This window comes from Corticium candelabrum, chromosome 3, assembly GCF_963422355.1.
Source record: "Corticium candelabrum chromosome 3, ooCorCand1.1, whole genome shotgun sequence".
Lineage (NCBI taxonomy): Eukaryota > Metazoa > Porifera > Homoscleromorpha > Homosclerophorida > Plakinidae > Corticium > Corticium candelabrum.
The window spans coordinates 7,015,339-7,029,287 of NC_085087.1; the positions used below are offsets into that span (position 1 = coordinate 7,015,339).

General features: G+C 43.8%; 2 protein-coding genes and 1 long non-coding RNA gene across 3 annotated transcripts; all 3 read left to right on the plus strand.

Annotated features, from left to right (window-relative positions):
• Window positions 1-610: 610 nt before the first annotated feature.
• On the plus strand, window positions 611-3,151 carry LOC134177719 (zinc finger MYM-type protein 1-like). Its single transcript, XM_062644497.1, has one exon. It carries the CDS (start codon window positions 661-663, stop codon window positions 3,043-3,045), a length of 2,385 nt encoding a protein of 794 aa, XP_062500481.1. The 5' UTR covers window positions 611-660; the 3' UTR covers window positions 3,046-3,151.
• A 3,373-nt stretch (window positions 3,152-6,524) lies between these two features.
• Window positions 6,525-10,665, plus strand: LOC134177723 (uncharacterized protein K02A2.6-like). The gene has a single exon (XM_062644500.1). It carries the CDS (start codon window positions 6,525-6,527, stop codon window positions 10,539-10,541), a length of 4,017 nt encoding a protein of 1,338 aa, XP_062500484.1. The 3' UTR covers window positions 10,542-10,665.
• A 708-nt stretch (window positions 10,666-11,373) lies between these two features.
• LOC134177843 (uncharacterized) lies at window positions 11,374-13,425 on the plus strand. Its single transcript, XR_009969558.1, has 3 exons — window positions 11,374-11,497; window positions 11,805-11,901; window positions 13,322-13,425. It is a non-coding gene; the product is annotated as an uncharacterized LOC134177843 (long non-coding RNA).
• The last annotated feature ends 524 nt before the right edge of the window (window positions 13,426-13,949 follow it).

The following is a 13,949-nucleotide window of genomic DNA, read 5'->3' on the forward strand; positions in this document are numbered from 1 at the left end:
ATTAATTAACTATTGAGATGGACTATCAGTCATTCAGTGGCGTAGCCAGGATTTTTTTCTTACCGAGGCAAATTGATATTAATATTAATTTTTTTATTAATATAAAAGTTACTGGGACTGATAATTCATGCATAGGCCTGAGTATAGGGACGCACTCCCACCAGTGAGCTAGATGGCAGTGACTGGGGAGCACTTGCATGGGGGAGACTATGACACGTGATCCTACAAACTCAAACTACAACGGGGCCTCGCCCAACGTAAAACACAGTCTAGTATCCTATGCTTACCCCAAGGCCAACTGAATAGACAGCTGCTTTCTCTTCTTCTTTGGCGGCTCTGCCATAATAAAGCACAGACACGTGATAGAAGTGTGACCTGAAAGTGACCACGTGACAAATGCCACGCCCATTTTTCCTACCGAGGCAACTGCCTCACTGCCTCATGCCTAGCTACGCTACTGGTCATTGTCATACTTTTATTAAACCGTCGCCATGCATCTTTCGTTCCGCTAATTCGTTGTAGCGAGAGATCGATGTACGTCTCCTAGCTGCAGGGGCGTAGACACAATTCTAAAACTGGGGGGGCTTCACCAAGAGGCCTAATTGTGCTTTTGCGCATGCGCCCAGTGCACGTTCATCACCCGACTGCATCCGTATCACAATGTCTCTGATAGCGTGGCTGCGGAAAGCGCAACAACCGGATGGAAGTGTAACTAACTATCCCACTGGCATTGACCATGAAAGCAATGTCTCAGGTGAAGAAGACGCCCAAGAGCACGCCCAAACTAGCAACGTGGCTGGACCAGCCTCTACAAGTTCTGAAAGCGGCCACCACTCTCACCAGCCCGACGCAACTGATGCCTCCGAGACAAGACCGGTTGCTGGCGCCCAGCCTCAGCCCACCTTGATGCCTTGGAGTCCTCACCAACCCTTGCTGTCCTTCCCATATCGCACATTTGCTAAGCAGCAGCGAGCATTCTGTTCTTCTTGGTATAGAAGATACCCGTGGTTGCATTATCAAGAAGCAGATGACAAAGTCTTCTGCTTCTACTGCCAGGTGGCGGAGAAGAAGGACTTAGGCTCAGTTGCTCTGCGCGCTGGGAACTTGGACGATAAATTCGTGAGAACTGGCTTTACAGACTGGAAGAAAGCACTCACTAAATTTGAAAAACATCAGAAATCAGTCTTTCATCGTGATGCTATGGATATGGTGGTTGGCAAGGAACAGAATGTTGGGCAAATGCTAGGGAAAGGTTATGCAGAAGAAATGGTTGAGAATAGGAATATGTTACAGATAATTATTAGTTGCATTCGATACCTTGCTCGGCAAGGTCTCGCCATGCGTGGTCGGTCTAAACCTGAAGGTAGTGTCGCTCTTGAAAGGGATTCCAACTTAATGCAACTCCTCATTATGCGTGCTGAAGACAATCCGAGGCTCTGGAAATGGTTAGACAAATGCCAGGCCAAGTTCACAAGCCCCTGTATACAAAATGAAATTCTCAGTATCATGGCATTAATGATTCTGAGAGATGTTGTTAGGAAGGTATCGGGAAAGTGGTACACTATCATGGTAGATGAAACTACAGATTTGTCCAATACTGAACAAATGGTCTTCTGTCTTCGATACGTAGATGATGATCTGGAAGTCCATGAGGAAGTAATAGGGCTGTATAGCTTAGACTCAACTTCTGCTGACTCTATACTAGCAACAGTTCAAGATATCCTGTTACGCATGAATCTAAGGATTGACCATTGCCGAGGCCAGTGCTACGACGGCGCTAGTAACATGGCAGGAGCGAAGTCAGGCGTTGCAAAAAGACTAAATGATCTAGAGCCCCGTGCGTTGTACACACACTGCTATGGTCATGCATTAAACCTAGCGACTCAGGATGTGTTGAAAGGTATCAAGGTCATGCGAAGTGCTCTGGAGACCGTACATGAAATTACTAAGTTGATAAAAAAATCACCCAAACGTGAAAGCATCTTCAAGAAGTTTAAAGATGTTGTCACTGCTGGCTCTCCAGGACTACGGATTCTTTGTCCTACACGATGGACGGTCAGGGCTGAGGCATTAACGTCAATATCTGAAAACTACACTACACTTCAGATGACTTGGGATGTGGCAAAAGAAGCCACAAAGGATACTGAGATGAGAGCTAGAATTGGAGGAATCGCTTTGCAGATGGACACATTTGACTTCGTTTATGGTGTTGAACTTGGAAGAAAGCTGCTGAACATAGTGGACAACCTGTCCCGATCCTTACAGAGTTCTACTATTTCAGCATGCGAAGGCCAAAAGCTAGTCAGTACTACAACAACAACTATCCAGTCAATGAGATCTGATGAATGCTTTGATATATTTTGGAAGTACGTTGAACGCAAAAGATTGTCACTTCAAGTGCCATCCCCTACCCTTCCACGACGTAGGAAAGTTCCAAGACAATTCGAGGTAGGAGAAGGTGCAACAGTACATCCAGTAGAAGTGAAGGAGATCTATCGAAGGGCTTACTTTGAGGCCATTGACTTGATTTTAGCAGCAGTCAAAGATAGATTTCATCAGAAAGGATTCAACATGTTACAGAAATTAGAGACAGTTGTAACTTCTCTTCAGCAACCCCAGCAATCGGAAGCACTGAAAGAGATTGTCAATTTTTATGGTGATGATTTCAGTCACCCAGACCGACTTCAAACACAGCTCACTCTTCTTCATGCAGGTACTGAACAGCCACTGACGGATGTACGGTCTCTGGTCGTATACCTCAAATCCTTAAGCAGTGCAGAAAGACAGTTTTTTTCTGAAGTCATCAAAGTAGTCAAGCTCATTCTGGTAATGCCGGCAACAAACGCCACAAGTGAAAGAAGTTTTAGTGCTCTCCGTAGACTCAAGACATGGCTACGTTCTACAATAAGTGAATGTCGTCTCAACTGGTCTATGATACTCCATATCCATAAGGACAAAACTGATGCATTACCAATAAAAGGTGTTGCGAATGAGTTTGTTACACGTAATGAAAGCAGAAGACGACTATTCGGACACTTTGATTAAACTCTTTTGAATTAGTAAATGTAGTGTTGTGTTGTACGCGTACTGCCTATCCCTTAATGTATCAAAGATTTGAAATACAAGTCTCAAATTCTGGGGGGGCTTGAGCCCCCAAAGCCCCCCCGGTGTCTACGCCCTTGGCAGCTGCATAGAAGATACTGTGAAGCGACATCACGTATATCTAGCGACCGGATCCAGAAGAAAGTAGCGTCAACGTTTCCTACGAATCTTTCTTGCAAGACGACGTCGATCGTTCATCATCAGTCCTACTTAGAACATATTGCTCTCTTGGAGATCGCGGATGACATGCTTTTGGTGTGCATGCAACGGTGCTTAGCTAGATGCATGGTCCCATGGGTCCTTATCTTAGCTTCTTGAAGAACGATGAATTTGTTTGTTTTGCGATTCTTTTGTAAAAAGTAACAAACACATACAGCTATTACCTGAACTTTACTCTGCGCTTCTCTGTTTGACGACAGTTTGACCGTAAAATGAAGGTTGACGACATCTCGGCTTTTCTGTCACAATGCGCGGTATTGTTACGTCACCCATTGTTAGTCTCACAAAGGACTACTGATTGGCTCAACAAATTCCCGAGAGTGATTCACACTGACAAGCTAGTATTACGTCAACTACATTTCGCGTCCCAAAACGATTGCTGATTGGCTCGACAAACTCCCCGAGCGCGACACACGCTTACAAACAAACATAGGTACAAACAAACATAGCGACATACCGACAGACAAACCGGAAGTCAATTCAGCCCGTTTAGAGTGAGCTTCTCGCGAAGCAGTCCACCACTTATTGTGGTGTCCTTCTTTTACGCTCGTAGCTAACTAAAGACGAGACTGGTATGCACGCAGTGCAATCCTATCTCATTAGTTTCTCTTGTTTCGTAGAGAACAACTCGAAGACTACAGCTAGAGTCGTTGCTGTTTGTAAAATCTGCATGTTTACAGCAGCGATTAATTAAACGCGGCCGCGGGAACGTTGACGTCGACAGGCTTCGATTTCATGCAGCCATGATCGACGTCGTACGATCTAGCGTCGTGCGCTCGTGTCACAACGGAGACCGAATGCGAACGTACTGGATGGATGCGAACGTACTCGGTGCTGTTTGTTGTTTGCTGTTTTTGACGTCTAAAGCGACCGCAGACAGTCCAGAGTGAGCGATATCTGGAAGGGCTCGGAGCTGCATAACGTCATCGAAACAAGATGAGTCGTCTTTCTGTGTTTGGGTAATCATTTCATGTGTTTTGTGCTTTGCTTTGGTGAACACATACGGTAGCAACCAGAAAGAGACCACGTCGACAGAAATGCTGGACGTCCCAAGGTGGCACAGATTCGATGTGTTGTTTGGAAGAGCTAGAGATTACGCGTGTTCCTGCAGCGTAACTTCCAGAGTATGTGGAGCTTCAGGGAGACTACTTCCATCCAACTGTTTTCTCTTGCTCGACAAGGTGATACCATCTGGTGGTTTCATCAAACACAAAAGCACGTCGACACGTCAGACAGTTATGTTTCATTGCATGATTCATGATATGCATGCAGCGCTACATGATCTAGAATTTTAGACAGTCATTACAACATGCAGTTATTTATTTCACTGGAAGATCAAAGGTACAGCAGGTACCACAGTCACAACTAAGTACACAAACATCACAACAACCACATCCTTTTCCTGCACTGTCTTCACTACCAGCAAATAAGCACTTCCTACGACAAGTTGTAAAATTTTGTCCATACTTCTTCATCGAGGATGAAACTGTCCTGTGCAGATGTCCATGTACGAGCAGTGCAGTTGCTGTCGAGCCATCTCTTCCAGCTCGCCCAGTCTCTTGGACATAATCTTCAATGAGTCTTGGAGGACTCCAATGAACAATCCACCTAATGTTGGGAATGTCAACACCCATCCCAAATGCTGTTGTAGCTATCAGAACTCTCAATGTGCTGTCTACTTTACTAAATGACATCAAAATTTTTCTTTCATCTCGACTGTGGAGGCACTCGGATACATATCGACTAGACGAAATTCTTGCAAATCAATACAATCTGATGGAAATGTAAAGTGGGATCCCAACTTTGATCTGAGCTGAAGATACAGTGACCAACTGTTGTCTATTTAGTACAAAAGATTTAGTAAAAAACTCTAGACTAGCTATATAAAGACTACCATATATGTATATCTATGAATTAATACATGATGATCATGCAGTATACGCATGCAGTGTCGATCGTTACGTAAAGGTTACTGAGGGCCAGACAGATATCATGTAATGTATAAAGGTAAGTAGTAGAGACTTGCGCGTTCCACAGATTGACATGCAGTGTCACAAGTGAAGTCTGCAACCCAAGCTGCTTCCGTTCATATTACTCCAATCGCAACGTGGTCTCTTCCTGGTTGCTACTGTATGTGTTCACCAAAGCAATGCACAAAACACATCAAATGATTACCCAAACACAGAAAGACGACTCATCTTGTTTCGATGACGTCATGCAGCTCCTTCCAGATATCGCTCACTCTGGACTGTCTGCGGTCGCTTTAGACGTCAAAAAACAGCAAACAGCAAACAGCACCGAGTACGTTCGCATCCATCCAGTACGTTCGCATTCAGTCTCCGTTGTGACACGAGCGCACAACGCTAGATCGTACGACGTCGATCATGGCTGCATGAAATCGAAGCCTGTCGACGTCAACGTTCCCGCGGCCGCGTTTAATTAATCGCTGCTGTAAACATGCAGATTTCACAAACAGCAACGACTCTAGCTGTAGTCTTCGAGTTGTTCTCTACGAAACAAGAGAAACTAATTGAGATAGAATTGCACTGCGTGCATACCAGTCTCGTCTTTAGTGAAGCGTTTAAGAAACAAAATCCGGTCGTTAGATAGCCGATTTCTGGCTACGCGGCACACAGCGACATCAAAGGCCGTTCACCAGACCCCATTTCGCCGGGAGGACGCGGCGGAAAGGGGTCTGGCTACGCGAGACTAGAGACATACCGACAGGCAGACCGAAAGTCAATTCAGCCCGTTTCGAGTAAGCTTCTCGCGAAGCAGTCCACCACTTAATGTGGTGTCCTTCTTTACGCTCGTAGCTAATTAGTAATTAACAGTATCAACAAAACGTTGAAACAAGATCACATTACCAAGAGCCGCTAAATGTACATAACACACTATTAGTGAGCAGCATTCTTCTCTGATAGCAATTTGCATACTACCAACTCATAATCTAAGTCTATATATACATTCTTGTGAACGCATAGAGTAGAATAAGTGCATTGAACCTGGTGTGTGTAGGGGTGTAGTGTGGCATGGGCTAGACTGGGCTATATCCCATCATTTGTAGGCTGACATGTAATGTAATTAGATTCACTATCCCGTATGTGTAATCGGAAATAGACCAGAACGATTCTGACTGTCACGAAGTGCACAGCTGTAACAGTTATCTTACATGGTGTCAGGAGGAAAGAACCGACAACAGCATGGCAGAAGGACTGAAACCGCCTCAAGCATTCACAACCACACTGGAAGCAGCCAAAGAATGGCCACAGTGGCGGGACCATTTTACATTCTACATGACAGCAACAAAGAAGGACAAAGAAGACGAGAAAACGAAAGTCGCAATACTACTCACGGCAATGGGAGGGGAAGCCATCTCCGTCTACCGAACATTCACTTGGGCCGCAGACGGCGACGAGGACAAACTGGACTGCGTCATTAGAGCGTTCAACAACTACTTCAAGCCTAAAAGTAATGAAATCTACGAAAGATTCCTGTTCCTGCAGAGGAAACAACAACCGAATGAGCCCTTCGACAGCTTCTACACAGATTTACTGCGCCTGGTGGAAACCTGCGGATATCACCAAGAGGAGAAAACGAAGATCATCCGGGACCAGATTGTAATCAATATCACCGCAGACAACGTCCGCGAGAAACTGTTGGCAGAATCTGACCTAACCCTAACCAAAGCTGTAGACATGTGCAGGTCAATGGAAGCGACAACCCGTTACATTGCCAGTATGACATCAACCGCCACAGCCTTGAAAGAATGCGTCACCGACGCGGCGGCGGTACACATGGTGAAAGCCATGAAGCAGCGCCCTTGCCACTACTGCGCGACAAACCACAAACCAAAAAACTGCCCAGCATGGGGAAAACAATGCAAATATTGCGGCATTATGAATCACACGGCGGAAGCATGCAAAAAGGCAGAAAAGGACAGACTAGCCCGACGACAAACAACAAAGGAGACGGCCAATGCGATATCGCCACAACGAGCCACACCAGACACACCAGAGAACGAGGAGAGAGACCATTTCGCTTACTGCACCGGTACCACGACACAAACCAGTAAAACAAAGGCTAAAGTCTGGAACATAATACTGGACATAGGAGGGAGAGGTTTGAAAGCCAAAATCGACACAGGTGCAACGTGCAACATACTGCCATTCACTGCTTACCGCGTCCTCTGTGCTAGCCCTCCCACGCCAACAGAAGTTCAGCTAACAGCATACGGAGGAACAAAATTAGATGTCTGTGGGAAAACAACCATGGAGGCAACATTTCAAGGAGCCACCCGCAGGATGGAATTCATCATAGTACGAGAGAACGTGGAGACGCTCATAGGATTGCCTTCCATCACTGACTTGGGACTAATACAACAGACCCTAGCAGTGGATGCAACAGGGGACACACCCACAGCTATATCAGAGTTCAAAGATGTCTTTAAAGGACTGGGACGACTACCAGGAGAGTACAGCATCAAACTAAAGACAAATGCACAACCAGTCATCCAACCAGCTAGAAGAGTTCCATTTAGGTACAGGCTGGAACTGAAGTCACAACTGGATGAAATGGAGAAACAAGGCATCATAGCCAAAGTAACAGAGGCTACTAATTGGGTCAGTCCCATAGTCCTTGTAACAAAGCCAGGTAAAGACAAACTAAGGATATGCATTGATCCAGGAGCGTTGAACAAGGCTATACAAAGGGAGCACTATCAATTGAAAACACCCGAAGAGATATTCGGCACGTTGGCAGGCTCACAATATTTCTCAACCCTAGATGCTACATCTGGTTTTCTACAGATTGCCCTAGACAAGGAAAGTAGCTACTTGACAACAGTGGCAACTCCCTTTGGGCGCTACCGGTATTGCCGACTACCTTTCGGAATCAGCTCTGCCCCAGAAGTGTTTCACAGAATAGTGACAGAATCCTTTGCAGACATACCTGGGGTACACACCTATGTGGATGACATCCTTGTATCAGGCTGTAGCGTAGAGGAGCACGACAAACGCCTTCAGATGGTCCTCGAAAGGTGTAGGGAGCTGAACCTTAGACTCAACCGATCCAAATGCCAGTTCAGAAAGACTGAATTAAAGTATCTGGGACATGTGCTTACATCAGAAGGGATAAAACCTGACCCAGAAAAAGTCGAGGCCATTGAGCAATTCCCAAAGCCACAGTCCAAGACAGACGTTTCAAGACTCCTGGGCCTGGTTACATATTTGTCGAAATTTTGTCCTACTTTGGCTGAGACAGCCAGCCCACTGCGACAGCTAACACAGCAGGAGACTGCATGGGTGTGGGACTCCGTTCACGACCGCACCCTACAGCATGTGAAAGATCTAGTGACAAAGGCCCCAGTACTACGACTTTTTGATCCAGCATTACCAGTGAGATTAACTGTGGACGCATCACAACATGGCTTGGGAGCAGCTGTTATTCAAGAGGGGCACCCAGTAGAATACGCGTCAAGAACAATGTCCAGCATACAACAGAAATATGCACAAATAGAGAAGGAAATGCTTGCCATCCAGTTTGGACTAACAAGATTCCATCAGTATGTGTATGGACAAGATGTCATAGTGGAGACTGACCACAAGCCACTACTTGGAATACTGAAAAAGCCCCTTGCTGAAGTCAGTCCTAGGCTTCAGAGAATGCGCCTACGATGTCTCAAATACAACTACACGCTAGAGCACCATTCCGGGAAAGAAATGGTCCTGGCCGATTCTCTGAGCAGAATGCCATCTACAACACCCTATACAGACTATGATGAACTAACAGAAGAGCAAATCGACTCCGTCACAGAGCAAATCATTCCCACACCACTTGGACGTGAAAGATGTACGGAAGCGACCAGACAAGACCCTACAATGCAGGCACTCATCACTTACATACACACAGGATGGCCACCTACAAGGAGGAGTGTCCCGGGTCCAATCAAACCGTACTGGAATGTGAGACACGACCTAACAGAGAAAGACGGCATTGTCCTCAAAGGAAGCCAAGCTGTCGTCCCTGTGACAATGCGCAAAACGGTGATGAACAGTATACATGAGGGACACTATGGAATAGTGAAGTGTATAGAAAGGGCCAAGACGTCAGTGTACTGGCCTGGCTACACCAATGAAATACATGACATGGTAGCGAGTTGCAGCAAATGCCAAGAAAATCGAAGCCAGAACCCAAAGCCAGACACTAAACCTCATGATGTTCCACACTACCCCTACCAGAAAGTGGGAACAGACTTGTTTGAACTACAAGGGGAACATTACCTACTTACCATCGATTACTACAGCAAATGGGTGACCATAGATCACCTCCAGTCAACGAAAGCAGCTGATGTGATAACTATCCTAGACAAGCATTTTGCCAATTTTGGAATACCAGAAACAATATTCTCGGACAACGGGCCACAATACGCCAACGAAGAATTTCGCAAGTTCTCCAGGAAGCTGGGATTTCAACACACCACATCCAGTCCAGGCTACCCAGCCAGCAATGGCCAAGCGGAAAGAGGTGTCCAAACAGTCAAGAAAATGATGGCCAAGATGTTGGAGGAGGGCCGTACAATCAATGACGCTCTAAGAGTCCTTAGGAACACACCAATAGGAGGAGACCTGCCTACTCCTGCCATCCTGCTACAGGGGAGACACCTCCGAACCCAACTAACAATAAATACTGAGACTCTGGTTCCACATAACATGGATGCAGACAAGACCAGACAAAAACTAATCGCCCACCAATCCCAATATGCGTTCTATGGAGCCACAGGAAACACAACGAACTCACCTCTGCTTCCTGATGAAAGCGTAAGGACAATGAGAGGAAAAAAATGGGTACCAGCAAAAGTCATTGGACACCACACAGAGCCCCAATCCTACATCCTCAGACTAGCAAATGGACGGACAGTGAGAAGAACTAGAACACACATAAACAGGACAACAGAAGTGTGGGATGACAACACAATGTTCGCTAAGTACACTCCGACGGGACAACAAACAAACACCAGCCTGTCAGAAGGACAACCACCAAATCAACCTGAAGAGACAAACGTACTGCCAGACACGGAGATCAGATCTCCGAATACAGAAAGCCCTCCAAAATCTGCCAAGTCCCCAACTGCACCTGCAAGTCAACCTGCAGTCAAAACAACAAGGCTGGGGAGGATCTCAAGACCACCACGACGCCTACTGGAGGACTACACTACGTAATTAGCAACCATTGCTTGACACTGCACTTTTGAGTTGAAGTCACCCAGAGACAGATAGATGACATGTAATGTAATTAGATTCACTATCCCGTATGTGTAATCGGAAATAGACCAGAACGATTCTGACTGTCACGAAGTGCACAGCTGTAACAGTTATCTTACAGGCGTGGTCACAAAATTGTGGACTGTAAATATGTGTGAGGACCAAAGCTGTATATAGTATATATACACACCACCTTTTTCCAGTCTGGATCTGCCACTGATTCTACCATATCAGTCAATTAGAACCCAATAAAAACTGGGCGTGTCCATAAAAGTGGGCGTGCCCATAGCATTGTAAAGTTTAGCCTCCATTTCTAGAGCTAACGCTATGCCCCTGTTCTCTGTCATTCCAGTTCTGCGATATTTTAATTGAGTTACTTTTATGGCACGACTGCTTTCTTCTATAGAGTTGCCTTTTGTCGCTTACTCATTTCACAAACACAAACAATGTTTTATACAATGACTGCGTTTGCATGTAGCCTTCTCCGTGTACTGTAATTCCGGTCTTAAAAGGGGTAGGCGTGTCTGTTGCATCACCCCATAGATCCAACACTGTGATACAAAAGTAGGTACGTTATAGACACTACATGTATGTAGAGTGTATGATATGTCAAGATATAAAACAAAAATTTGTGTATTTGTTTGAAAGTTTTTGACAATGCTGCTTTGCATTCCTCAATTGTTTGTTTGTGTTGTTTGTTTTGTTGACCATTTGTATTGCATTTGATGTTTGTGCTGGCATATATACCTCAATTGATTTGAATTCTAATTTGTATAGGCAGAGGTCCTGATTCTACAGCATTGGGTTTTGATGCCGTAAGTGTTGAGAGTGACGTGGAATCTGGAAAGGTAATCGTAGACGAAAGAGATGAAATGACAGTACCTCACGTCTTTTGCATTGGAGATGCAGTTGATGTATGTTTGTGTCTTACATGTTTGTTATATATGTTAGTGTCTTACATGTTGGTGTCTTACATGTCATTGTCTTACGTGCTGGTGTCTTATATGTTAGTGTCTTACATGTTAGTGTCTTACATGTCTATGTCTTACATGTTGGGGTTTTACATGTTTGTGTCTTACATTTTGGTGTCTTACGTGTTTGTGTCTTACATGCTGTTGTCTTACATGTTAGTGTCTTACATGTTTGTGTCTTACATGTTGGTGTTTTACATGTTGGTGTCTTACATGTTGGTGTACGTTTTACATGTTGGTGTCTTACTAGGGTCAACCAGAGCTGACACCGCGGTGGCTATAAAAGCAAACAAGCTGTTGTCTCAAAGGCTATTTGGAATTCTACACACAACATGGACTATAATAATGTAATCATTTGGGATATTGTGCTCTTGTTTACTATTGTTTGCACACAATAGATTCTTATGTTTTTGGTTGCTGTTGTATGTAGTACTACTGAAATTTATTTTGAGCATGTTGTTTGTTTGTTTGTCTATTTGTCTATTGGTTTGTTAGTTAGTCTGTTTGTCTGTCTGTACTGTGTGTTTGTCTGTTTGTCTGTCTGTTTGTTTGTTTGTTTGTTTGTCTGTTTGTCTGTTTGTCTGTTGGTTTGTCTGTCTGTCTGTCTGTCTGTTTGTCTGTTTGTTTGTTTGTTTGTTTGTCTGTTTGTTTGTTTGTTTGCCTGATTGCATAGTTGTCTGTTTTTGTCTGTTTGTTTGTTTGTCTGTCTGTTTGTCAGCTTGTCTCCCTGTCTACCTGTTTTGTTTGTTTGTCTGTCTGGTTGTCTGTCTATCTGTTTGTTTGTCTGTTTGTTTGTCTGTTTGCTTGTTTGTTTGCCTGTTTGTTTGTTTGTTTGTCTGTTTGTCTTTTTGTCTGTTTGTCTGTCGGTTTGTCTGTGTGTTTGTCTAGCTGTCTGTCTGACTGGTTTTTGAACACTTTGGCTTTTGGGGCCCTATAGATATGGCTGAAGACTACCTCGATAAGATCTCTAAAATTTCAAAACATGCATATGGAAAAGCAGCAAAACAGACTTTAGAGATAGATGGAAAAAGCAACTGTGTAGTTTTACAGTCTTGCAACTCTCGTGTGATTTTTAAAAAGTTGCATGTCTAAGTGCAAATTTGATGATTTCCTGTATGATAAAGACATTCAACATTTTGTTCATTGACTGTTATTGTTAGGCTTACGTAAAGTTAGCGATTGTTATTAGCAGAGTAAGAGTTCAAATATAACAATTTGTCTGTCTGTCTGTTTGTCTGTTTGTCTGTATATTGCTTGTTTGTTTGTCTGTTTTCGTCTGTTTGTTTGTCTGTCTGTTTGTTTGTCTGTTTGTTGGTATGTCTTGTTTTTGTCTGATTGTTTGTTTGTTTGTCTGTCTGCTTAATTGTTTGTCTGTTTGTCTGTGTCTGTCTGTTTGTTTGATTGTTTGTCTGTTTGTCTATTTGTCTGCTTGTTTGTTTGTTTGTCTATTTCTTGTCTATTTTGTCTGTTTGTTTGTTGGTCTGTTTGTCTGTTGGTCTGTTTGTCTGTTTGTTTGTCTCTCTGTCTGTCTTTTTGTTTGTCTGTCTGTTTGTCTGTTTGTCTGTTTCACTGTATGTCTGCTTGTTAGTTTGTCTGTTTGTCTGTTTGTTTGTTTGTCTGTTTGTTTCATCTGTCTGTTTGTCTGCATGTTTGTTTGTCTCTTTGTCTCTTTCTCTGTCTGTCTGTTTGTCTCTTAAGTTGTTTGTCTGTCTGTTTGCGTTTTTGCCCATTTTTAGCAATCTATTATATGTTTGTGTTCTTTTCTAGATTCCTACAACTGTCTTCACTCCCATGGAATATGGTTGTGTTGGTTTATCTACCGAAAAAGCAATAAATCAATTTGGCAGCGAAAACATAGAAACTTATCATGCCTTTTAATTATCACCCACTTGAACTCACTATTCCTTCCAGAAGGGAAACCAATTAGAAGACCATTACATCAAGGTGTGATTATCATTGATATTGATATTTAAATATTGTTCTTCATGATTATCTATTTGTTTGGCTGTGTGTAGACTGTATGTGTTCGATAGGGAAACTATGATCGAGTTGTTGGCATCCACTTCCTCGGTCCTAATGCAAGAGAAGTCATTCAAGGACTTGCAGTGGCCGTGAGGTTTGATATTGGACTTATTGTTGTCAGTCTCTGCATGGTTTAGTAGGGTCTGATCGACTGTCTCTGGTTGATGTGAGCAATTTGTTTGTTGTCTATTAACTGAATTACAGTTTGTCAGATTGATGATATATTTAGTAGCACACGTGTTTACTGATTTACTGATAGTTAATTTGTGCATTTTTTCTTGTCTGTTCTGCTAGTTGTTCTGCCTGTTGGTCTGTCAGTTCATCTGTTTGTCAGTTAGTTTGTTTATCTCTTTGTTCGTTGTGTGTTTGTTTG

Bases quoted from the DNA above. Each gene is read 5' to 3' on its own strand.
- LOC134177719 (XM_062644497.1), top strand. From the start codon at position 661: ATGTCTCTGATAGCGTGGCTGCGGAAAGCGCAACAACCGGATGGAAGT.
- LOC134177723 (XM_062644500.1), top strand. From the start codon at position 6,525: ATGGCAGAAGGACTGAAACCGCCTCAAGCATTCACAACCACACTGGAA.